This window comes from Equus asinus, chromosome 13 (assembly GCF_041296235.1).
Source record: "Equus asinus isolate D_3611 breed Donkey chromosome 13, EquAss-T2T_v2, whole genome shotgun sequence".
NCBI classification, from domain to species: Eukaryota; Metazoa; Chordata; class Mammalia; order Perissodactyla; family Equidae; genus Equus; species Equus asinus.
In genome coordinates, this window is record NC_091802.1 from 61,809,974 (window position 1) to 61,836,355 (window position 26,382).

A 26,382-nucleotide genomic window follows, 5' to 3' on the forward strand; every position below is an offset into this window, starting at 1 on the left:
GCAGATGGAAATTGCTAGGAAGTCTGTGGCAAGGAGAGGGCAGGATGAGAGTAAGCCTGAGATCCATCCCGGGCTTCGCACAGGAGCCTGGAGGTCTCTCTGAGATGGGAGCGTTCCCACAGCACTGGCAGCGAGCCCTCCCACCCCCGGCCTCCTGCCCCAGGCCCTCTTCTAGCCACCACCCAGGCAAAGGCCCCACGTTCGGGTGCTGAGGATGACCCCAGTCCAGCTGGAGCGACTATGGGAGGTGAAGGCATTTACTAATAGGGGCTGCCGGACGAGAAATGGAATCGTGAGCCATGACAGCTCTATTTTAGATGTCGAGTGGACACTTAGGAGGAAATGTGGAGCAGCTGCTTCCTGCAGCCTTCTGAGTCCAGGGCAAATCCGGGCTGAAAGTGGGGCCCCAAGGGGGTCTCCAGGGAGGGGGAAAGGGAGAAGAGACTTGAGAATAAGCCCTGGGCCCTCCAGAGCTCAGGGTCGGGTGGACAAGGCAAGACAGAGCACGCAGGAGCCGGAGGACAATGGGTAAGAATGGACGGCCGAACCTTGCTGATCCACAGCGACGCAGCTCAGAGAAGACACGGGCCGATCGGGGGGCAGGACTTGACCACAGCCCTAAATGTCCTGAAGCGGGAGGGCCTGGGGCTGGGCAGTGGGAAGGGAGGGGGCATTGAGGGGATATAGTGGGCAGAGGCTCCCTGGCCAGCCTTGGGGGCTGACTGCTCCTGGGAAGGGCAGGTCGGGAGATGGTAGGAGAAGGGGCTTCCAGCTACTGGAGATGCATGTGGCTTGGGGAGTGGTCTGTCATGGTCCACTGAGGGAAGAGAGCCAAGCAGGTAGCCAAGGAGACGGGATGACACAGGGCCTGGTGACAGTAGTCAGGAAAGCCACAGGGGGTGGAGACAGCCCAGGGATTGGTCACAGCAGGAAACCCCTAGGTCGCCCCCCCTCAATCTGGAGCTGGATGGGCAGGGTCAGGGATGTGACCAGAATCTCGGACGGAACCAGGACTGCCTGGCAGCAGGGGGACTGAGGAGGAGACCCAGTCCGGAGCCCGGGGTGGAGGGCGGTACCCCAGCCTCTTGCCCCTTCCCACCCTCCCATCCTAGGTCTTGGTTATCTGGCACTTGGCCCTTCCTGGCGCTAGGGCAGCAGAAGCAGAGGGAGGCAGCCTTCAATGAGGCCATGTATTCTGGACAGACTTCGGGGGCCCACAAAGGCCCATGCCCGGGTCAGTCCTGGGGTTCCCCTTCCCCGTGGGTCCCAGACAGCCGGATCTCTGCCTCCTTTGGGGAGCCCCTGAGTCAGGAGGGGCTGAAGGAGGGGCTCTTCCCGCAGGAGGCACCAGGGCGCTCTGACGGCCTCTCCTCTGCCCAGCGAGTCCTGCGGGGGGCCGGGCGGGGGACCCCACTCACCAGAGCTGCAGCTTCACCCGCCGGCCGTCCAGCAGGATGGTGGTGGTCTTGTAGTCGATGCCTGCGGAAGAGGGTCGGGGCAGCTGACACCGGGCTGGCTGCCAAGTTCTCCCACAAAGGCATTCCCAATTAAAAAGGCGCTGGAGAAAAGAAACCCTCGCCCTGGGAGGAGAAAGGACTTCTCACCGGTGCAGATTCACGGCTTAGAAGGCGGTGGACCTAACTCTGCTTGTGCATCTCCCCAGATTTGCTCGGTCCCCCTCCCACCAACCTTGCCGCTCGCTCCACGGAGCCAGGCCTCCAGCCCTGCTCTCCTGTCACCGCCGCCTCTAGCCCCCCAGCCGGGCCCCTAACCAGCCCCGAGGCCCGGGCTTCACCGGCCGCTGCTGAGGGGTGGGCAGCAGGAGTCAGGGGCACAGACTTGGACGTCGGCCCCTGAATGGCACTGCAGCACGGGTCCCTCGTGGCGCCTGCAAAGCCCATGCGTGGCCTGCTGGCCCCGGGTCTGCCGAGAGGCTGTAGGAGCCGGCTTATGCCCGTGTCCGCTGACGCTGCTTCCCGTCCTCACTCTGGCAGTCCTGGGACTGCCCCACCTGAGCTGCACTCCTGGGCTGAAACACTGAGATAGTTTCCCCCAAACTGTCACACTAAGAATGTAAAGTAAAAATGTGTAGATAGGAAGAATTATCTCAACCATGTAAAGATGAACACATGTGTTGTGTGTGTGTGCATGTCGGGGGGACACTGTAAGGAACCCCAACTGGAAACTAGAAATCTCTGGGTTGTGAAATCTGGGTAGTTTTTACCTTTTTTTCCCCCCAACCTTTATTTTCAAGTTTCTTCAATGAGCATGCATTTCTTCTAAAATCAGAAAAAGCAATAAACACTTGTAAAAAGGTAAAGCATTCCTTCTAGTTCCACCAGAAACCAGTTTTCCGCTTGTCTGAGAAACCACGCCTGTGCTCAGAGTGGCCGGATCACTTCTGCCAGGTCCCTGGATGAGAACACACACTCAGCTGGACTGACGAGAGGAGGACGGAGTCACTGAGAGATGGCATTTCTGTTAAGTGACCAAGAAAGCAAGAAAGGAGTCCTTCCTTCCGAAAAATATATGCAACACAATTTACAATCACAGGAATCCACACTGCTGAGTGGCGCCGCGCCGCGCCACGCGGCTTTGCAGTACCCAGTTTCCTTCATCTGCAGACCTCCTGAGGGATGTCGCTCAAGCACTCAAACCCAGAAAAGACCAGCCTGGAAAACATTCTGGGATGTGACCAGACTGTGGACGTCTTGTCAAGGAAAGCTGAATCAAGAATTATAAATCTAAAGGGAAAGTACAGACAGGAGGCAGAAGGGAAATGAAGGGAGAAATCCCGTGTGAGGGCCTCACCCTGGAGAAGGTCCTGGAACGGATGTGGAATCCTAGAAGCTCTCCTTCCAGTGCGACCAGTACAGGCTCAGAAGACAAGCTCCTCTGAAATGCAGTCCCAAAGAGGGTGTCATTTTCAGGCAGCTTAGTGTATGCTCCCTTCAAAGATCCAGAATGCTTAGACTAGCTTACCCCAGTCTCCTCCCCGACAAAAAGCCCCAAGAAAAAGACTGTTGCATCGTAAAGCATCCTGTCTTTAAAGCAGGTTGAGTGCATGGGGGAGGGTGACAACAAAGTTAGCTGATTTAGAAAGTGGCCTCATGTACTTATTTTTTAGGTCCACAATAAAAAAAAATTCATAAATATAAAAGAATTCATTCCTGGTGGTCTTTTAAAGTACCCTATGCGCTTTTAAAACTACATTTGGTTTTTGTTTTCATCAGTCACAGATGTGTATGGTTTCAGGTTTCAAATCATTCTGGAAGACTGAGCATGGAAAACGGCAGGCCCCAATCCGTGCCCAACCCCAGTGTTCCACTTCCCATTTTAACGTTTTCTAATCAGTTTTTGCTATGTATCTCCAAATTTGTAAACAACATACTTATATTTCTACTTCCTGACGTTTCAGTTTTAGGCGTTGATCAACGTCCCGTATGGAAGGAGAAGCTGTGGTCCTCTTTCACTGACATACCCCTGCCCCATCTCTAATTCTCTCTCCCCACCTTACACACACACACACACCGTATAGTTACCACGCTATTCTAGCTAGATCAATATTCAATTTTACATCAATATGAGCAAGTAAACACTATCCACAGCTGAACCATGTGGTATACTGTGTTTATTTGTGCTTTGTGTACAACTTTTTCTCTTCACTGGAGTTAAAAATTGCCTTTTTGCTTATTTGCTTAGTTTTTTATGCATTCATCACGGTGTCATCCCTATAACGTCCCCCAGTTATCTAAATCTCCTCTCAGAACTTCCAAACATTGAGGTGTTTCACCTTCTTGGGTCGTCTGTCCAGAGCTGCTGTCTAGCTCCCCTCTGGCCTGGGGCGTGGGTTCTCCTGGGCCCTCCTTTCTTCCACCACTGGATCCCACGTCTCCCTCTCTCTCGGTTTACTTTCTCCTTTTGTTTCCTGAGAAGAGTACACGGAAGATAGTTTTGGAGACTTTGCACGTCTGAAACTGTCTTTGGTCTGCCCTCACTCTTCACTGAGTCTGGATGGGCACACAGTTGAGGTAGGAAATAATTTCTTTAAGAAATGTGCAGACATTGTTCCATTAAAGTCTACTTTCCAGAGCTCCTGTTGAGAAGTCAGATGTCAAACTGATTCCTTTTGTTTTAAATTGAGGTAACATTGGTTTATAACTATATAAATTACAGGTGTGCATCATTACATTTCAATTTCCGTGTAGATTACATCACGTTCACCACCCAGAGACTAATTACCATCCATCCCACGTGTGCCGAATCACCCCTTTCACCCTCCTCCCTCCCTCCTTTGCCTCTCATAGCCACGAATCTAATCTCTTATCGGTGTGTTTGTCTGTTGCTGTTTTTATCTTCTATTTATGAGTGAGATCATACGGTATTTGACTTTCTCTCTCTGACTTATTTCACTTAGCATGATACCCTCAAGGTCCATCCATGTTGTCACAAATGGCAAGATTTCATCTATTTCATGTCTGAGTAGTATTCCATTGTGGATATATACCACATCTTCTTTATCCATTTGTCTCTTGATGGGCACTTAGGTTGTTTCCAAGAGTTGGGTATTGTGAATAATGCTGCAACAAACACAGGTGCACATATCTTTACAAATTCATGTTTTCATGTTCTTTGGATAAATATCCAACAGTGGAATAGCTGGATTGTATGGTATTTCTATTCTTAATTTTTTGAGGAATCTCCATACTGTTTTCCATAGTGTCTACACCAGTTTGCATTCCCACCAACAGTGTACGAGAGTTCCTTTGTTACTTCTCGTCTTGTTAATTATAGCCATTCTGACAGGCATGAGGTGATATTGTAGTTTTGATTTGCATTTCCCTAATAATTAGTGATGTTGAACATCTTTTCATGTGCCTGTTGGCCGTCTGTATATCTTCTTTGGAAAAATGTCTGTTCAGATCTTTTGCCCATTTTTTAATTAGGTTTTTTGTTGTTGAGATGTATGAGTTTTTTATATATTTTGGATATTAACACCTTATCAGATATACGGTTTGCAAATACCTTCTCCCAATTGTTAGTTTATATTTTCATTTTGTTGATGGTTTCCTTTGCAGTGTAGAGCCTTTTTAGTTTGATGTAGTCCCTTTGTTTATTTTTCCTTTTGTTTCCCTTGCCTGGTCAGAGATGGTATTGGAAACTATGCTGCTAAGACCAATGTTAAAGGGTGTACAGCCTATGTTTTCTTGTAGAAGTTTATGGTTTCAGGTCTTACATTCAAGTTGTTAATCCATTTTGAGTTAATTTTTGTGTATAGGGTAAGATAACGGTCTACTTTCATTCTTTTGCATGTGGCTGTCCAGTTTTCCCAACACCATTTATTGAAGAGACTTTCTTTTCTCCACTGTATGTTCTTGGCTTCCTTGTTGAAAATTAGCTGTCCATGGGCCAGCCCAGTGATGCAGTGGTTAAGTTCACACGTTCTGCCTCAGCAGCCCTGGGTTCGCCAGTCTCGATCCCTGGTGCGGACCTATACACTGCTTGTCAAGCCATGCTGTGGCAGGCGTCTCACATATAAAGTAGAGGAAGATGGGCACGAATGTTAGCTCAGGGACAGTCTTCCTCAGCAAAAGAGGAGGACTGGTGACAGATGTTAGCTCAGGGCTAATTTTCCTCAAAAAAAAAAGAGAGAGAGAGAGAGAAAACTAGCTGTCCATAGATGTATGGATTTATTTCTAGGCTCTCGATTCTGTTCCATTGAGCTGTGTGTCTGTTTTTGTGCCAGTACCATGCTGTCTTGATTACTACAGCTCTGTAGGACATTTTGAAGTCAGGGAGTGTGATACCTCCACTTTGCTCTTTTTTCTCAGGGTTCCTTTGGCTATTCAGGGTCTTTTGTTGTTCCATATAAATTTTAGGATTCTTTGTTCTATTTCTGTGGAAAATGGCATTGGAACTTTCATAGGGATTGCATTGAATCTGTAGATTGCTTTACGAAGTATGGACATTTTAACTATGTTTCTTCTTCCAATCCAAGAACACCCAAATATCTTTTTTTTTTATTGAGTTAATGATAGGTTACAATCTTGTGAAATTTCAGTTGTACATTAATGTTTGTCATTTCTGTTGTAGGTGCACCACTTCACCCTTTGTGCCCACCCCCCACCCCACCTTTCCCCTGGTATCCACTAAACTGTTCTTAGTCCATAATTTTAAATTCCTCATATGAGTGGAGTCATACACAGATTATCCTTCTCTCGCTGGCTTATTTCACTTAACATAATTCCCTCAAGGTCCATCCATGTTATTGCAAATGGAATGATTTTGTTCTGTTTTACAGCTGAGTAGTATTCCATTGTATATATGTACCACATCTTCTTTATCCATTCGTCTGTTGATGGGCACTTAGGTTGCTTCCATGTCTTGGCTATTGTAAATAATGCTGCAATGAACATTGGGGTGCACAGGACTTTTGGGATTGCTGACTTCAAGCTCTTTGGATAAATACCCAGTAGTGGGATGGCTGGATCGTATGGTAGTTCTATTTTTAATTTTTTGAGAAATCTCCATACTGTTTTCCATAGTGGCTGCACCAGTTTGCATTCCCACCAGCAGTGTATGAGGGTTCCTTTTTCTCTATAACCTCTCCAACATTTGTTACTATTAGTTTTAGATATTTTTGTCATTCTAATGGGTGTAAGGTGATATCTTAGTGTAGTTTTGATTTGCATTTCCCTGATGATCAGCGATGATGAGCATCTTTTCATGTGCCTATTGGCCATCAGTATATCTTCTTTGGAGAAATGTCTGTTCATGTCTCCAGCCCATTTTTTGATCGGGTTGTTTGATTTTTTGTTGTTGAGTTGTGAGAGTTCTTTACCTATTATGGCTATTAAGCCTTTGTCAGATATATGACTTGCAAATATTTTTTCCCGGTTAGTGGGTTGTTTTTTTGTTTCAATCCTGTTTTCATTTGCCTTGAAGAAGCTCTTTAGTCTGATGAAGTCACATTTGTTTATTCTTTCTATTGTTTCCCTTCTCTGAGAAGGCATGGTGTCCGAAAAAATCCTTTTAATACTGATGTCAAAGAGTGTACTGCCTACGTTTTCTTCCAGAAGCCTTATGGTTTCAGGTCTCACCTTTAGGTCTTTGATCCATTTTGAGTTTATTTTGGTGAATGGTGAAAAAGAATGGTCAATTTTCATTCTTTTACATGTGGCTTTCCAGTTTTCCCAGCACCAAGTGTGGAAAAGACTTTCTTTTCTCCATTGTATGCCCTCAGCTCCTTTGTCAAAGATAAGCTGTCCATAGATGTGTGGTTTTATTTCTGGGCTTTCAATTCTGTTCCATTGATCTGTGCACCTGTTTTTGTACCAGTACCATGCTGTTTTGATTACTGTAGCTTTGTAGTATGTTTTGAAGTCAGGGATTGTGATGCCTCCCGTTTTGTTCTTTTTTCTCAGGATTGCTTTAGAAATTTGGGGTCTTTTGTTGCCCCATATGAATTTTAGGATTCTTTGTCCAAATATCTTTCTATTTCTTTGTGTCTTCTTCAATTTCTTTCAACAATGTCTTATAGTTTTCAGTATACAGGTTTTTCACCTCTTTGGTTAAATTTATTCCCAGGTATTTTATTCTTTTTGTTGCAACTGGTGCAGTGGTTAAGTTCGCACGTTCCACTTCGGTGGCCTGGGGTTCACCAGTTTGGATCTCCCGTGTGGACTTACGCACTGCTTGGCAAGCCATACTGTGGCAGGCGTCCCACGTTTAAAGTAGAGGAAGATGGGCACGGATGTTAGCTCTGGGCCAGTCTTCCTCAGCAAAAAGAGGAAGATTGACGGCCGATGTTAGCTCAGGGTTAACCTTCCTCCAAAAAAAAAAAAAGATAAAGTAGCTATTGATAAGTATGTACTTATTGCCATTTTGTTTCTTTTTTTCTAGCTGTTCTAGTAGTTTTCTCTGTTCCTTTCTTCTTCTCTTTCCCCTTTCCTTTGTGGTTTGATAGCTTTCTTTAGTATTACGTTTGGGTTCCTCTCTCTTAATTTTTTGTGTATTTATTGTAGGTTTCTGGTTCATGATTACCATGAGGTTCATATATAACAACCAACATATATAGCAATCTATATTGAGTTGATGGTCTCTTAAGTTTCATCTCTTGCTAAAAGTGCTCCTCTTTTACTCAGCTCCTCCCACATTTTATGTTTTTGCAATCATATTTAACTTCTTTTGTGTGTGTGTGTGTGTGTGTACCCATTAACCTCTTATCATGTAAATAGATAATTTTAGTGTTCTTGTCTTTTGACCTTCATATTAGCTTCAGAGGTGGTTGATCTGCTACCTTCACTGTATATTTGTGATTTTATTTTATATTTTTGATAATTTTCTTATTCCTATTTGTGGTCTTTTTCTTTTCCACTTAAATAAGTCCCTTTAATGTTTCTTGTAAGGCTGGTTTATTGGTGACAAACAACTTTAGGTTCTGCTTGTCTGGGAAACTCTTTATCTCTCCTTCCATTCTGAATGATAATCTTGCCAGGTAGAATATTCTTGGCTGTAGGTTTTTTTCCTTTCAGTACGTTGAGTATATTGTGCCATTCTCTTCTAGCCTGTAAGGTTTGTGCTGAGAAGTCAGCTAATAGCTTTATGGGGTTTCCTTTGTATGTAACTTGTTTCCCTTCTCATGTGGCTTTTAGGATTCTCTGTCTTTCTTTTTTTATTATTGTTGCAGGGGAAGATTCACCCTAAGCTAAAATCCATTGTGACTCTTCCTCCTTTTTTCTCCCCCCACCACCACAACCAAAGCTCCGGTACATAGTTCTGTATAGTTGTGAGTTCTTCTGGTTCTTCTAAGTGAGCTGCTGCCACAGCATGGCTCCTGACAGACGAGTGGTGGAGGTCTGTGCCTGGGAAACGAACCCAGGCTGTCAAAGCGGAGCGTGCTGACCTTTAACCACTAGGCCATCAGGGCTGGCTCTATCTTTAATTCTTGACATTTTAATTATAATGTGTCTTGGTGTGGGCCTCTTTGGGTTTATCTTGTTTGGTGCTTTCTGTGCTTCCTGTATCTGGATGTCTGTTTCCTTCCTTAGGTTAGGAAAGTTTTCAGTTATTATTTCTTCAAATAGATTCTCTGCCCCTTTGTCTGTCTCTTCTCCTTCTGGACACCTGTAATATGAATGTTAGTGTGCTCTATGTTGTCCCAGAGGTCCCTTAGACTATCTTCATCCTTTTTAATTCTCCTTTCTTTTTCTATTCAGCTTGGGAGATTTCCTCTAGTCTTTCATCCAGCTCGCTGATCAGTTCTTCTGTGTCATCTACTCTGCTATTGAGTCCCTCCAGTGAATTTTTCATTTCCAGTATTGTATTCTTCAGTTCTGATTGGTTCTGTTTTATATTTTCCAATTCTTTGTTGAAGTTCTGTGTTCATCTATTCTTCTCCCAAGATCAGTGAGCATGACTATTAGTTTGTACTCTTGATCAGGTAGATTGTTTATCTCTGTTATGTTAAGTTCTTTTTCTGAGAATTTGTCCTATTCCCTTATTTGGAACATATTCCTTTGTCTCCTCACTTTATCTCTTTCTCTGTGCTTATATCTACGTATTAGGTAGATCAGCTGTGTCTGCCAATCTTGGAGAGGTGGTCTTATGTAAGAGATGCCTTACGAGGCCCAGCAGTGTGCTTTCCTGTCATCGTCAATTCCAAATGTTCCAGGATGTCCCCTGTGTGGGCTACGTGTGTCCTTCTGTCATGGCAGGGTTGCTCTTACTGCAGGTGCATGTGGAGGCTAGGCTGTCCCCCTGGCTGGCTGGTCATAAGTCTCAGCTACTGCAGCTGTACAGTCCCTTCAGTCAATGTTATTAGGCAGGGGGAGCCCCAGAACAGTTGGCTGCAAGGTCTAATAGCACATTCCTGCTGCAGTTTTGCTGTTAAGTGAATAGGCCCCCAGCATGGCTGGTTGCTAGGCTCAGTGGCTCACAATTGTTCTAGGCCTCTGGCCTGCAAGGTTGTTGTCAGCTTTCTCAGGAGTGCAGCTGGGTGGGGCTGGCCCCAGGCACAGGAGCACACAATTGTTTCAGGTTTTGGAAGGTGGGGCCGATCCCCTATATGGCTGTTTGAGAAGCACAAGTCTGCTGCAGCTGACAAGCCCCACAGCCTGCAGGCCCACACACCCTGTCCACACAGTCCTGCTCCATGCACACACCCTGACCCACTGAAGCCGACTCACTCGCCCTGCTGCAGAGGCCACACACACTCCACCAATGCAGGCCCAGCCCTCGTGCTTGCCCTGCCCCACAGAGGCAGACCCACTCATCCCACTGCACAGGCCCCACACACTCCACCAACACAGGCCCAGCCCTCGTGCTTGCCCTGCCCCACAGAGGCAGACCCACTCATCCCACTGCACAGGCCCCACACTCCACCAGTGCAGGTTCACAAGTTGCCTGAGGGCTTGTTAGGTGGGGCCAGTCCCTAGGGTGGGCTGCGTGCCCTGGCAGAGCTTGATTAAATCAGTCCTCTGGTGGTGGGGCAGACCCCTGTGCTAACAGGCCAGGGGAAGAACTCCAATGGCATCTGCCAGCATCTGTGTCAGCACACCTGCACTAGGTCACATTAATGGCTGCCACCAATGTCTCAGTCCCTGGGGAGGTGGTCCCAGCCTGGGGAGGTCTCACCTTTCACCAAGATGCACCAGAGCCTATCAAGAGCCTCTCTTTCACCAAAGGACTGTGCACCTTTCTTTCTGGTGATTTTGTGTTGCTTTCCAGAATGGGTGAATTTGTATGTGGGCCCTTTAAGAGCAGGCTTTTCTTTCTCTTATGTCCAACAGCTTTCCCGGGGGCATTCTCCATTGTTGTTAGTAGCCAGCAAAGCCAGATATTATGACACTCATCTCTATTGTGCTGAATTCAAAAGCTGCTTATAGTGGCAAAGCTCTCCCGCTCAGATCCCCCGCTCCTCCAGGGAACACTTCGTACCTTAACACTGCTCCCAGCCATGAAGGGCTGTGGCTAGAATGTGGCTTTTTCCTCTCCAGAAAGGTAGTTCTGCCTCTTCCACCTCACTCAGTGTTGTTTCTTGTTGTGGGGGTTCTTTTTATCCAGTTTCCAGTTCCCCCTCAGGGTCACTGTTCCAAGAGTAGTTGTAACCTTGTGTCCGTGGGAGGAGGGGAGTTTAGAGTCCGCCTACACCCTCATCTTCCCAGCAGTCTCAAACTGATTCTTACCCTTGGAATGCCATCTGGTCTTTCTTCTTGTAAGGCTGGAGGGTCTTCTCCAGCCCCTGGCACTCTGCAATTTCATGCCCTATTATGGGGCATCTTCACTGTTGCGCTGACCATACGATAGGCTCTTTCAACCCTGGAGATGCAAATCTTTCAATTCAGGGAATCTTTCTTGAATTACTTACATGCTTCCTCTTTCTGGGGTGTTATTAATAAGACGTTGGGCCTCCTGAAGCTATTCTCTAATTTTCTTATCTTCTCTTATTTTGCATCTCTCTCTTTTTCTCAACATTCTGGAAAATGGTCTCAATGTAATCTTTCATCCTTTCTTTGAGATTTTTACTTCTGCCATCATGTTTCTAATTTCCAAGATCTTTATTATTTTTGGATTGCTCCCTTTTGAGGTTCTGCTTCCGGTCATGTCTGCACAGCTCCTATTGTCTGCCTGCAGATAGTAACTCTCAACAATGAAAAAAATATAAAACCAATGACCTGAAAATACTGGAGAGTGACTGGCTAACTAGGTGGGAGGGAAGGTCTCTTTATTGCTTTCTCCACTTTGGCATCAGAACTTGCAATGATCATATAATTTGGAGTTGCTGGTGGCCAGCTTCCTCACCAGGCGGAAAAGAACACATCTGGGAATTAACCTACACAGAAGGCAGCAGAGAAGGGGCGTGTGCAGGGAGCAGGTGTGGGGAGAAAGAGCAATAGAGAGAGAACCCTGAATGGTTCAGGCCCCGGGATCTGGCCATCCCTGAAACGACACCTGCTCAACTCATCAGTGACGTGAGACCATAAGTGCTGCTCTGCTTAACATGCTTGGATTGACTTTTTTTGTTTGCACCAAAAATGTCCTGTCTGATGGAAAACCCATGAAGCATGGTGACTGGAGGGAGAGACAGAGAAGGTCTGACACCTAAATCCTGGGAAAAGCTACAAAAGATGCACTTTCACATCTTCCCAAGCAAAGTACCATGACTTCCACATCCCAGAATTTCACTAACAGTAACAAGTACTTAAAAGAAAATCCAACTCGACAGTGCTGATTTAATTATTAACCATGATGACCAAAACTGAACTCCATGACTTCTTCAGGTGGAAGCTCCTGCTAGAACACTGCTGAATAACCTGTTTCTTGGTGGACCTCCCCTGACTCCTGGGACCAGGAAGTGCTCTCCCAGATCTGATTTGCTTTGGAACAGCTCAGGCCCGTGTGGTCTCCATCACCACTTCCTTTATTATTTTAATTTCTTCTTCTTCTTCTTCTTCTTCTTTTTTTTTTAGTGAGGAAGATTGTCCCTGAGCTAACATCCCTTCCAATCTTCCTCTATTTTGTATGTGGGATGCCACCACAGCATGGTTTGATGAGCAGTGCATGGGTCCACACCCAGGATCTGAATCTGTGAACCCTGGGCCGCCAAAGATGAACACAAGAACTTAACCACTATGCCACCGTGCCAGCCCCTCAGCACCTCCTTTAGAGCAGTGACTTGCGACCTTCCTCCTCCATCTGTTCAACTGTGTGACCCACTCCCATAGATAGCACCATCTTTTATCCCTGTAACCGAGATTTGGGGACAGGACAGGGGAGGCGGAATGGGGGATAAAGCTTGAAAAAACACTGCCCCATGTGACATGTAGGTCGTTCTGGCCAGGTGGGAGTCTCGGGGATGGAGATGGACTAAACCCACCGGGTCCCCACAGGGCCCTGGCGTAGGACTGCAAAGCCCCTACAGGGAGGAGCTCTGTGATGCTGAGGACCAAATCCCAGTCTGATGACCAGTGACTTCCTCACTCTCCGTGCCTCAGTTTCCCCTACCATGAGTGGCGACTGTATTGCTGGGTAGAACACACTTGCCACGACGACCTGAAGTCTGTGTGCCCACTGCCAGCAGTGGCCTCAGCTCAGCACAAGCTCCATGCTTCCCCAAACCCCTGGGTCCTTCCAGGGCTTAGAAGATAAACCCTCTAACACAGCTGCACCTGCCACCGAGAAATCCCGAAACCACATCCCTTCATGGCCGGGCTCAAAGTCACACGTGAGAAGAACCTCTTTTTTAATAAACTTATTTACTTAACCATTCTCCTTTATTCTCCGCAATGTTTTCTCCCATTTACATGTTTGTTCTTTTCTCATTGCGTTTGCCCTTCTGACTGTGTTACGTATCACCTTGCATTTGGGTTCATGAGAACCTAACATTTTTGACATTAGTAGTGTCAGCATTAGGATCAAAAGGTATAATTCACATTCGCTGCACTTAACTAATTCAGCAGGAACTCTGTCCATCAAAATAAAATAAAAATACACAAAAGCTTCTAGAAGAAAGCCTACTGGAATGCTCACTGAGTGAGTCAGAATAACAGAGACAAGAAGAGATACAATTTTAGCCTTCCTAAAAAAAAACGGAACCGTCAAATGCCAAGTGGTTCACGACTTTTAGCTCCGCACGATGAATAAATAATTTAGTAATCTATTTCAATTCATCCACCACCTGCTTAGTTCTATTTTCGTGAGTGAGCAGACATAAGTGCGTGCTGCCACAGAAGAGGATTCTCTTATGGTCTAAATATTGGTCAACTATCATTTACAAATATATTCATCTTTGAGTACCTGACTTTTGAGAAATGTGTCTTATGTGGAATTAAAATATCAGAAAGCAGACTGGTGGTTGTCAGGGGCAGAGGGGAGAGGGAAGGGAATGGGGTATGGGGTTTCCTTTTGTGGGGTGAGGAAAATAATCTGCAACTAGAAAGTGGTGGTGATGGTTGCACAAGATTGTGGATTTACTAAACGCCACTGAATTGTTCAATTTAAAATGGTTAATCTTCTATTATGTGAATTTCACCACACACCAAAATGTCTATACATATGTCCTTCCCTGGCTTTTCAGATCAGAAGGGCACTTTGTTGGAAGATGTTAGGGTGCCTTGCAGAATGAGGGGGTGGGGAGGGCTGGATAAAGGGGCTCAGGACAGGAGAAGCAGGGAGACCACGGGGCTTGGGACAGGTGCCAAGCTTCACCTGCAGCCAAGCCCAGCTCTTCCAGGGGCTCCCTTGCATTTCTAAGTGGTTCTAAAGGTGAGTCCCGTTTCAGATAGGGCTTTGAAGTGGGATTCTCATCATGTGAGAGTAGTTACTGAAATTAGCGCCAATTCTCTCCCTGCAGAATCCGCCCCATCTCCTTTGTGAAAACGAGGGTCTGTTCTCTGCACGTTCCTCCTTCCTGGGTTTTCTCTTTGAAAGAGCAAAGTGGTGGGACCCAGGTGCCCCCAGATGGGGCACATTCCAGGTGCCTCTGTTTCCTCGTGCCTGGCTGTCCAGCTCCTCCACATAGCTCCCCACTCTTAGCTGCCCTGAACTGCTCACTCCCTACTCTGGGGGCTGAACTCTCCCAGGTCCTCCCTGGCAGGGAGAGGACCACTGTCACACCGACTTGGCCCTGAGTGGCCAGTGTTTTGCGCTGAGCCGCTATGTCCAGGAACACTGTGATTCCCAGAGTGAGGACAAGCCCTACCAACCAGATATGGGTGGGACCCGCCACCTCTGCACATCACCCACCATGAGTGAAACTGGGGAGTAACTGAGAACCTCTCCTAACCATCATTCAGGTGTGGCCAGACAAGGGCTCCCTCCTTCCAGACTCCCAACACTTCAGAGCATCCAGGTCACCTTCAAATCATGGGGCTGCCCCGCTGGGTCTTGGGGTCACCCTTAACTTGTGGCACCGCTGGAACCTGACCTCAGGACACAACAGGGCATGGCCATGTCAGGCCAGGAGGGGCTTCCTGCCAGCATCCTCCTCAACTCCCTCCCACCTGACTTTGTCACCATGTGGGCAAGACTGCTGGGATAGCATTGCCGTCCTCCATAAAAAAAACAAGGGTGGCAGCTTTTATCTTAAAGTGCATGGTTTTTGATGCTATCAGCACCGTGTCTGCATAGTCAAGAGCCAGTCTGCAAGGCCGCTCCAGCCAGGGGCTGCCCGCCTGCCCCGTGGGGCACTGTAGCTCCAGGCCTCCACTGCCTCCTATTGGGGAAGCTCCGCGCACTTGGTGGTCAGTCTGCCAGGAGAGCTCATTAGGGAAGCCAAGTTTCAGTTAGCAGCTTTCCTGTGCTAAATATACCAACTGCTGAGGTGGCTCCTGTCTTTAGGAGCCCGAGCCCTTGTGGATTCACTCTCCTTTCATCTCTCCTGGGGCAGCAGAAGCTGAGACCACGTGGCATGTGCGGGGAAAGGACCTCACTGGAGCACATACAGAGGCTCTGGTCACTGTGATCACGCCCGGCTGAGCGACTGTCCAAAACCAGACGGCCCACCGGTCCATGTCTGTGCTGCAGAGTTTAGGAGGAGCTGCCCTGAGCTTCGGGAGCCACCTTCTGCATTAGCCGGAAAGATGCCAGGGACCTTATTTTGTCTCAAATAACCGTGCTCTCAGGACACTAAGCGTCAGAGAGGGCAAGAGGCTGGACGCCTGCTGGCAGCACCACCTGGTCACCTGTACGTCACTGCAGGCAGAGGGGGAGCAAGCGGGGACAGCTGGGAAGGCTCAGGACACATGCAGGCCCCCAACGCGCTGCATGAGGGCAGCCTCTGCAGAGCTGTCATCATCGAAGGACAACTGGAAAACACTAGGGAGCTGGCTCCCTGAAGAGCCCACAGAAGCGGCAGATGTCCTGGAGGGTGGGGACTCCAACGCAGTGGCCCACCAGGGCCCCAGTCCATGGAAGGCAGAGGAGGGGCCCCCTCTCTGAGAAGGGGTCTGGGGGGCCAGGAGGCTCCGTGGGGGGCAGAGCAGCCAGAGCCCAGAGCTGCCTCCTTGGCTCACGCTGGGCCAGCCCCTCATGGCCCACGGGAGGCCGGTCAGAGGGCCGGACACCTGTGTGACCACATGCCCTGAGTCTAAGAGAAGAGGGCAGCTCCTCCTCAGCTGGACCAGGCCTGATGCCACCGCCACGGCATGGGCTCAGCTTGGCCATGGAACGTCATGACCAGCTGGCCCCGAGCTCTCAGGGCTGAGGTGACGCTCTCACGGAGGCCTCAGTGGCCCCAGACCCCACACCAGCACCTGCGTCTCTCCAAGGTCCCCCACACCCAGGGGCTCATCCTCTGGGCTGAATGGGATGCCCCAAGACAGCGTCAAGGGAAGGGCTTGCAGGATGGCAAGGGACCACCTCCCAGCAGCCCCCACCCTCCACTAACTGTCACCTGCTGGGGAAGGTGGGGGGGGTGGGGGGCTGCCTGCCACTCAGGGGACAGAGCTTCAAGGTCAACTCCCGCCCTTGTTCAAATGGCCCAAAAGGGCAACCACCAGAAGCCTGGAGATTCAAGGGAGGAGCCTCCCCTGCAGTCTTGGAGGGAGCGCAGCCCTGCCGACCTTGACCTCAGACTCACGCCTCCAGACGGCGAGAGGATAAACGTCTGCTGTCTTAAGCCCAAGCTTATGGCAGTTTGCCGCAGGAAGTGTCCTAGGAAGTGAACACACCATCCCGCAGACATTTCAACACCCCAACCCAGCCACCCCCACTCCCTGCCCCTGTCCAACGCTCAGAGAGAGGGACGCTCAGGGGTCGAGGGTGGGCTCCCAGCCGGCACAGGACTGAGCCTCAGGGCTGACAATGTGGCTTCTGCCTCCCTCAGATGTCAAACCAGCGCGACACCACCCACACCCACACCTGTGCCACAGGGGCCTGTCTTCTGGAATGTGCCCATCACTCGAAACAGAAGAAACAGATTTTACTTCCCGAGAGAATTTCTTAATATTCTTCACACTTATCAATTTATTTCTCCTATTAAGATGATAACTTTTAGGCTTACGTATTAGGGTTAACTAGAGTTTAGTATGTATATTTATGATTCCACCTCTGTAAACTTGTTTTTGCTTTTACTTTTGATCAAACAAAATGCCAATCCTGTCGCAAGTCATAACATGATTCAAATTCATGGGCTGAGTTACGTTTGGGAGAGGGTAATCTATTAATTACTAGCTGCAAGAGGTTGGAATACACAACCCGCACAAACCAAAAAACAGCCTGAGGTTCCGTTTTAGTGAGGAAACCCCAGCATCAGCTGTGATGGCCTGCGTGGTTCTGCCGGGGGTGGGACCTGCCCTGATGGGCAGCTGGGCAGCAACCCCGCCCCCCAGCCCACCCTGTCCTGCCAGCATTGCACTAATAGCACAGAGCAGGTGCCTTCGAGACTCTGGGCCCCTGCACGTCTCCCATCTCGTGGTTCCAGGAACCTCCGTCTCCCCCTCTCTACCCGGCGGAGTCTCAGAGCACAGATCACGCTGTAAGTTCCCCATGAACAAAGGACCCACATCTGGCCTGCCTGAACACTGCAGGGGCCTGGATACTGAATTCTAAACTTCACATTATGTTAAAAAGAGGTTAAGACCTGGAATGCCAAATCCACTTAAGAGAAAACAAACCACCAGGCTAAGTCTTCAGCAATGTGATTGATTATGATGATAAAGTTCATGAGAGGCAAAGAGTGTGTGAAAAAAACAGCACCATCTAAAGGACTGCACAAGTAGCTTCATGTTTAATGACTTTCTCTGCGTATTAACAGAACCAAACAAATGAGATAACCTGTTTCTTCACTGATAAACCTCATCAGAGTTCTTGCCTTCAATCAAAGAGGAATAAAAATAAAAGAATTGGGGCCGGCCCAGTGGCACAGTGGTTAAGTTCGCACGTTTCGCTTCTCGGCGGCCCGGGGTTCACCGGTTCAGATCCCGGGTGCAGACATGGCACTGCTTGGCAAAAAAGCCATGCTGTGGTAGGCATCCCACGTAGAGGAAAATGGGCCTGGATGTTAGCTCAGGGCCAGTCTTCCTCAGCAAAAAGAGGAGGATTGGCAGTAGTTAGCTCAGGGTTTATCTTCAAGAAAAGAACTTATATATGTGTATATGTATTTACATATATACACGTATGAATTATATATGTGTATATATTATATGTGTAAAATATATGCAAACATAAGATATATACATATGATTGTGTAATGTATTTGAAAGGATAGCATTGTTTTCTCTACAAAAATCTGTAACTGAAAAATCTCTCAAACTCTAGTGTGGGTACACCTAATCTCAGCTGCTCTCCCCAAGAACCCTGAGAGCCAACCCCAGTCCCCCAGCAGCCCTGTTCTCACTCCAACAAGATGGAAGAAGCACTCATGAGCCAGGAGACACGTGCCAAACTGCAGGCACGAGTATGTGCTGGTGGGAAAGGAATGGGCAGCGAGAGGAAGGTGGTTCAGGGAACGGCATAGCAGATGATAAAAACTTCAGTTCCTTACAGAAGTTAGGGCAAGCAGCATCTCTGGAACTGAGGAGGTGGCTCTGTCTACAAGGAGCAGTGACACACCTTAAGAACCCCAAAGGGAGCCAGCCCTGATGGCCTACTGGTTAAAGTTCAGTGCTCACTGCTTTGGTGGCCCCGGTTTGGTCCTGGTTGTGGAACTACACCACCCGTCTGTCAGTAGCCATGCTGTGGTGGCAGCTCACACAGAAGAATTAGAAGGACTTAACAACTAGGCTGTACAACCATGCACTGGGGCTATGGGGAGGAAGGGAGAAAAAAGAGGAAGATTGACAACAGATGTTAGTTCAGGGCGAATCTTTCCCTGCAAAAAATAAAGAACCCCAAAGTGAGGTTCTTGGGCAGTGATGCTCTGACCATGCAGCGGCCGAGCAGCTGACCAAAATGCTGACGGCATCTTAAGCCAGCGTGGTGCAGACAGTGGGACCAGCTTCAGGGGACACTGGTGCTCCCCAGCAACAAGAGGGTGGACGAGCACCCTTGCTCCTGGAGAGGAGGAGGAAGAGGTCCAGGTCCCGTGGAGAATTTCTAGTGGAGGCCTCCAAGGCGGCAAGCTGAATGGAGCTCACTTCTGAAGAAGGTGAACCCTGAAGACAGGACTGGGGGCTGCTATCTCCTATCATGACCAGCTTTTAAATGTTTTGTTCGTGGAGCTGATAAAACCTACATCTCTGATACCATTAGGCCCAAGTTCCTCGGGCACTGCAGCTCCCCTCAGTTTTTGCTTATATACAATTTGTTCTTTGCAGCCAGTTAAGCTGTAGAAGCCTGGGAAGAAAGTTTCAAACAAAGGTTCAAAGAAACCTCTCAATGGCAAGTGAGCCCACAAACACTGAGTGATGTGTCAGCCACTCCCAACGCACCTTGCTTCCTCTCTTCACCCCAAACAGCCGGCACAGTTAACCTGTGCTCCTGGGCCGGGCAGGCAGGACCAAGGCAGAACCTCGAGGCTGTGCCAGCCCAGCTCTGCAGCCACTGCGGTGCCTGGTGCCAGTGACGGAGAACACGGGGCGGTGGGTGGGCCTCCAGTCCCAGGAGCTGACCTGGGCAGAAACTCAGCTGCCAGTTCTGAGCCCCTCCCTGCCTGTCATCCCAAATCAGGTTCGCCCTGGGTTGGCAGCTGCAGAGGTTAAAGGTCAGACTAAAGGGGCAGTCGCCACTGCAGGCAGGAGACCCCACAGGACATGGGGCTGAATTAAGGGCTTTTAAAGAGAAAAGCTGATCTGCAGTTTTATTATTTTCAAATACATGGAAGCTTTTATGACATAATTTTAAAAACCCAATGCTTTAGAGACATTTACTGTGTCCTCGGAAGTGGTACCATGGGAGGTAAAGAGGTAGAAGGCCATCCCCACCTTAAAGAGTGACACCGTAAGGAAGTGGGATAAACACCATTCAACTCTCAGTTCAAAATTGAGAGCGATGACTTTGTAAGTCCTGTTTTAAATCTTAAAGTGGTTGCCAAGGGAAACTGGTAGAGTAGCTGTTAAATCAGCAAATCCACGCCGTCTGCTGCCTTGTGGAAGGCAGTGGGAGAGCGCACACACCTCCCGGTGGAACATTCTTCAGAGCCCAGTCAAAAGGAGAAAACCCTCGAGAAGGGGCCACTTTAAGGAAAGAAATGTTGACACTCCTCATGGGGAAGAAAAGCCACTTCTCGGAGACTTTTCTGAACCAGAGGGGCTACAGAGGGTGGTGACCAGGAGCACAGCCCAGAGCCTGCCACCCGTCCACACTGCAGCTCTCACACATGCTATGTGATCTTGAGGGAGCTATTCACCCTCTCTGGGCCCAATAATATAACCTATCTCACAAGATGATCCTTCTGCACTATCAAAAAGTGGAAGTTATTATTATTAGCTCTTAGCAAAAATAAACAGAGAAAGGAATATGGGATTTTCCTGCAGGGCAAAGGAAGCTGGAGAAACAGCCAGGAGAAAGCAGTCAGAGAAAATAGTGAGCCTCATGCTGGAAAAAGATTGGGAGGCAAGCAATTGTAGCATTTAGTGTCAGTTTGATCCACCTCCCTCTCCCATGGCTAATGAATGGAGCAAAATGTGGGAACGCAGCAATCAGAGAAGCAAAGATCGGTGACCTGGTGCCAGGAGCACGGCCAGCCAGTGCCGAGGGAGGGACACTCGATGAGCAGAGAGGCAGAGTGGTTGCGGCCCTGACCTCGCCTCCTCTCCGAGAGCCAGGCTGTCGAGGCTTCTTCTGTCCATGTTGGCCTGGGAAGAGCAGGACTTCCGGGGGGGGAGGAGGCTGAACCAGCACTAAGCCACCACACGGAAGTGAGGCTCAGGGCCAGCAGGGACCCAAGGACCAGAAGTGGGAGGCGTCACCCATGGGGATAGAGGACAGCCTCCAGGCAGTGGGCCCCTCAGCAAGGGGTCCGCACAGCCCCACATGCACTCTCCTGCTCCTGCCCACATGCTCAGGTTGCAGCACAGGGTCTGGAATCCAAGGCCCCCGTCCTCCAACTGTAGGTTCAGGATGGAGAAGCCAGGCCTCACCAGACCGTCTCAGACAAAGAACATGTCCAGGAGGAGCTGCCTCGGCCTAAGCAAGATGCAGGGAAGATGCCGCCTCACAGCGTGCAGTGCAGGGCAGACCCACCAGCAGGAGAGGAAGCCTCCCCCATGGTCGCACACGGGGAGATGACGGCGCAGATCCAGATGGAGGTTTTGTGGCCCCCGGACTGTGACAAAGGCCACAGGGCAATGCAGGGAAGGGGGTCTCTCCAAATGGATATCCAACTGGAAAAACGTGTGTCTTGACCCCTACTTCATACTTCATTCCAGCTGGAAAGCAGCCACCAACATCAAAGGTAGAACAGTAGAGCTTTGAGAGGAGAATATCTTCATCATCTCGGAGCAGGCGAAGATTTGAGAAAAAGGACCCAACATCCTAGCCATCAAACATTCATAATCTGGATTATGTTAAAATTAAGGGCCTCTGTTCTTTCAAAAATACTATCAAAAGAGTGAAAGGCAACACGATGAGAGAGCGTCTTCACAACACATGTTTGTGACAAAGGACTCAGAGCCAGAATCAATAAAAAAATTCAACCTAATAGAAGAAATGGACAAAAGACTTGGACACTTTACAGAAGATGAAATCCAAATAAACATACAAAAAGATGTGCCATCTCATTAGTCATCAGAGAAACGAGAATTCAACTACACGCTTTCCAGGATGGCAGGAGTGCAAAAGAGAGCAAGTGCAAGTGTTGGTGAGGATACGAGCAGCCAGAACTCTGTCCTTTGCTGGTGAGAGTGTATGTTGGAAAATATTTCTGGAGTATCCACTGAAGTTAAACATGTGCATATCTAATGCTCAGCCATTACAGGTTTTGGCATATTCCAACAAAAACACATCTTACGTATACCAAAGACATGTGGTAGGAATGTTCACAACAGAACTAATCATAATAGTCACAAATGGGAAACCACTGAAATACCCATCCCCAGCAGGATGGATAAATAAATCACGGTATATTCACACAGGGATGTTATACACCTCGAGAATAAACAGCCCACAGCCACACGACACAGGAGAATCTCACACACGATGAGAGCAAGAGAAGCAGCCACAGAAGAGCTCTGACTGTGTGATTCCACTTTTACACAGAATAAATAAGGCAAAACTCACCCGTGCTGTCACAAGTCAGGACAGCAGTTACACCAAGGGGCTATGTAGTGACGGGGGGAGGCCCCAGGGGGCTGTCAGTGCTCTGTTTCTTAATCTGGGTGCTGGCTACATGGGTGTGTTAGGTTTATGAAGATCCATGGAGCTATGCAACTGTAATATCTACACTTTTCTATATGTACATCATACTTCAATAAAAAGTTTAAAAAGGAAGGAAAAAGAGACAATGAACACAACCTAAAAGGAAACAACGAACAGAAGGAAATTCACTCCACTTACTTCAGGCAAGAGAACAGCTTAATAAAAACATGAAGTTGGTCGGTGCTGGCCCGATGGTACAGTGGTTAAATGTGCACGTTCTGCTTTGGTGGCCCGGGTTTGCCGGTTCAGATCCCAGTGTGGACACGGCACCACTGGGCAAGTCATGCTGTAATAGGTGTCCCACATATAAAGCAGAGGAAGATGGGCACCGATGTTAGCTCAGGGCCACTCTTCCTCAGCAAAAAGAGGAGGATTGGCGGCAGATGTTAGCTCAGGGGTAATCTTTCTCAAAAAACAAAAACAAAAACAACATGAAGTTGGCAAAATGAGAGTTAAAAGACTGTTTCTGTAATGAAATGCATTTTTAAAAGAAATTTAAAAATAAATTTTTTTTTTTTTTAAGATTTTATTTTTTCCTTTTTCTCCCCAAAGCCCCCCGGTACATAGTTGTGTATTCTTCGTTGTGGGTTCTTCTAGTTGTGGCATGTGGGACGCCGCCTCAGCGTGGTCCGAGGAGCAATGCCATGGCCGCACCCAGGATCCGAACTAACGAAACACTGGGCCGCCTGCAGCGGAGCATGCGAACTTAACCACTCGGCCACGGGGCCAGCCCCTAAAAATAAATTTTTAAAAATTGAAGAAAAGAAAAATTATAAGAGTAAGGAAAAGATTGGAGACCAAAAAAATCATTACTGATTTAACAAATAAGTTAGAAATAGTTTACTAAAATAAAAATTACCAACAAATAGGAAAGCCTTGAGATAACCAAAGAAATTCAGAAGAGAAAGACAAAAAGATCAAAGCAATTAGAGAGAAGGGAATGGATATCAAAGACAGATAAAAAGAGTCTGACATAAGGATAATCAGCCTGGTAGGCTGAATAATGGCCCCTCAAAGATATCCACGTCCTAATCCCCAGAATTCATGAATATGTTAGATTACAGGGCAAAGGGGAATTAAGGCTGCACATGGAATTAAGTTTGCCGATCAGGTGACCTTAAAATACACAGAAGATCCTGGCTTATCAAGAGGGGCCCAATGTGATGACAGGGGTTCTGAAAGTGGAAGAGGGAGGCAGAGAGTCAGTATCAGAGAGATGCGTGAGATGAAGACTTGACCTGCCAGGGCTGCCTTTGAAGATGGAGCAAGAGGCCACGAGCCAAGGAACGGGACAAGTGCCAGAAGGTGGGAAACGCAAGCAAATAGACGCACCCCTAGCGCCTCCAGGAAGGAAAGCAACCTTGACTTTAGCCTGTGAGACTGTACTGACTTCTGACCCGCAGAACTGTAAAGTAATACATTTGTGTTGTTTTAAGGTACTAAATTTGTGGCAATCTGCCCAGCAGCAATAGGAGACTAACACAATTTGTGTCCCTGAAGCAGAAACACCAACAACTGTAACAGAAAATGTCTTAAGGACATAAATTTCCCTGAAATTAACAAAGATCTGCAAATTCAAAGAGTACACAGTGTACCAGAAGTTCAACGAAGCATCCAACTCCAGACAAGGGCTGGTTAAGCGAACGAACTGAGGCAAAAGGAAGGAATTCTTCAGAAATTCATGAAGAAAAGAGAAATCACCCAAACGGGGGAAAAATCAGCTGACCTCAGGCTTCCCCACAACAAAGAGGGTAGCGGAATGATAGTTACAAAGTGTTGAGGGATAGAAAATATCAAGACTATTATACCCAGCCAAGATACGATTCAGAGATAAAAACAATGAACAGACATTTTCACACGTGAAAACGCTCAGGAGGCCAGCTGGTGCAGCAGCAAAGATCGCACGTTCCGCTTCTCGGCAGCCCGGGGTTCGCCGGGATCCCGGGTGCAGACATGGCACCGTGCACTTAGCAAAAGCCATGCTGTGGTAGGCGTCCCAGTATAAAGTAGGGGAAGCTGGGCATGGATGTTAGCTCAGGGCCAGTCTTCCTCAGCAAAAAGAGGAGGATTGGCAGTAGTTAGCTCAGGGCTAATCTTCCCCCCCCCCAAATAAAAAGCTCAGGAAATACTTATGCCCTTCTTGAAGAAAGGACTGAAAATGAAATCTTGCTAATTAGGGAGACAGCAAAACAAAGAACTCAGATACAGCAATGGAAAAGGACCAGTGGTGAGCCCTGAGTCCACCTAAATGTTGAATTACTACTGAGCACTTGTGGGCATTGCAGCTACAATACAAAAGAGAGTGTTATAAACCTGGGCCATGTAAAAATATCACAAGCTCAAGACTCAGGCGGTGGGTGGAGGGGGATGGAAATGTGAAGCTGAAAATGACCTCATCTTTCAATGCCAGAAGCACGGATACTGTTTCAAAGTGAAATGCGTCTTTTTAAAAAAACAATAATAATTAATGATTCCAACTTCTTACAGTTTTTCACAATCTCTCTTCTTAATCCTAGAAGAATATTTTAGTAAATCAAAAACCCACAAGGGGCACATCTATGATATCTGTTCCCTTCTGCAGTGTCTCAAGCCAAACTGACAACAAAACCTTTTGTGGAGAGTGTCTTTTTAGCCTAAATCCTCCCTCTGTGTCAAGGAAAAAACTTTAGAAGAAAGCATTAACTAGTTGTTTCTAAAAGGCCTCAGTTCAGCATATAACAAAATGAAAGAAATGCAACAGAAGCATACCCAAGCCTTGGTTCGAACCAACCACAAGGAAGTTTCACAAACCTTTTGTCCACATTCCCCCTATTTGCCCCACATCACTCACCTACTAAGAACTCAAAATGTCCCAGAGCCTGTTCCCTCCAGCACAGTCTTAAAAGCACTATGCTTAAAAAAAAAAAGAAAGAAACCTTGCTTTATGTGTTGGGTGTTTGATGACCGCCCCTCTGCTGTGGCCCATCCATTCACTGAGCCCTGAGAACCCAGCTGTGGAGGAACAAAGGCCCTGCTCTCCTGGAGCTTCAACTCCAGAGCTGCGCTGTCCAGCACCGCAGTCACTGGCCACACGTGGCTGTTGAGCACTTGAAATGTGCTTAATACAAACCTTTAATTTCATTTCATTTTAACTACTTTAAATTTATGTGGGTAATGGCGTCATCTTAGACCACACAGTTCTAGAATCAGAATCAGAACCTGCATTTTCCCAAGACCCCCAAGTGACTTATATACACTGCAGTTTCAGGATGAGCCCCAGTTCTCATCATCAGCTCATGTCCGTCATCTCAAACTCTCCCCAACTCCCTCCCCACTTCCTGTCTTCTCAGCTCTACCCTGCCTGGTCAGGGCAGGAAGCACACCTAGGCGGGCTTGGACATCAAGACTTCACTTCCTGGGCTGCCCTCCTCTGCTCCCCAGGAACCAGACTCCAAGCCCAAGAGACAAAGAGGCAAGACTCACAGCCGCACGGCGGTTCATGCCTCTGAGACGACAGGACACAGGTGTCCTTCCACAGCCATTCGGATCTACACCATCAAAGCTGACTGTGGTGGGTAAAGACAGGTGTAGGGGTGTGTGTTTGTGTGTATGCACGCGTGCCGGACACCCACCTGAGTCTCTTCCAGCCTGCTGACCCAGGTTTCTGCCCACCGCACTTTCCTCTCCTCTCCTCCTGCCCTTCTTTCCGTCGTAGGGTCTACCACCTCTCAGGGGCTGCAGCTCTCAAAACTCAAACTACAGGGACCTCCACTGTCCGCTGCCCCCGAGCTCTGGGCGTTCTGGCCTCCCCTCGATCTGGAACCCACTCTCCTGCACCTCGGGTCGGTGCTTCCCTGCCTCCGCCCCAGGACGCACTCTCGAGGGTCACTTGGGTTCCGGCCCTACCGGGCCTGTCCACCGAGGCGAGGAACCCCTTGGACATGGCGAGAGCCCTGGAGAAGCCTCCGGACTAGTCCTCTTGTGTCTCCTCTCCCTTCCCTTCCACCCGACCCACGCCCAGAGCCACCACCCGCTGCGAGCAGACCCACGCTCGGATCCCCTCTCGCCCGCTCCGCACCCCTGCGTGTTCTGTCCTCCTTGCGGGGC

General features: G+C 48.2%; 1 protein-coding gene across 1 annotated transcript in view; it reads right to left on the bottom strand.

The window, feature by feature from the left end:
• Positions 1 to 26,382, bottom strand: part of RAB40B (RAB40B, member RAS oncogene family) — a 39,364-nt gene that overhangs the window by 12,347 nt on the left and 635 nt on the right. Inside the window, exon 2 of the mRNA XM_044745323.2 lies at positions 1,419 to 1,479. Within this exon, the coding sequence (XP_044601258.1) occupies positions 1,419 to 1,479 (61 nt within the window). The remainder of the gene's footprint in view (positions 1 to 1,418; positions 1,480 to 26,382) is intronic.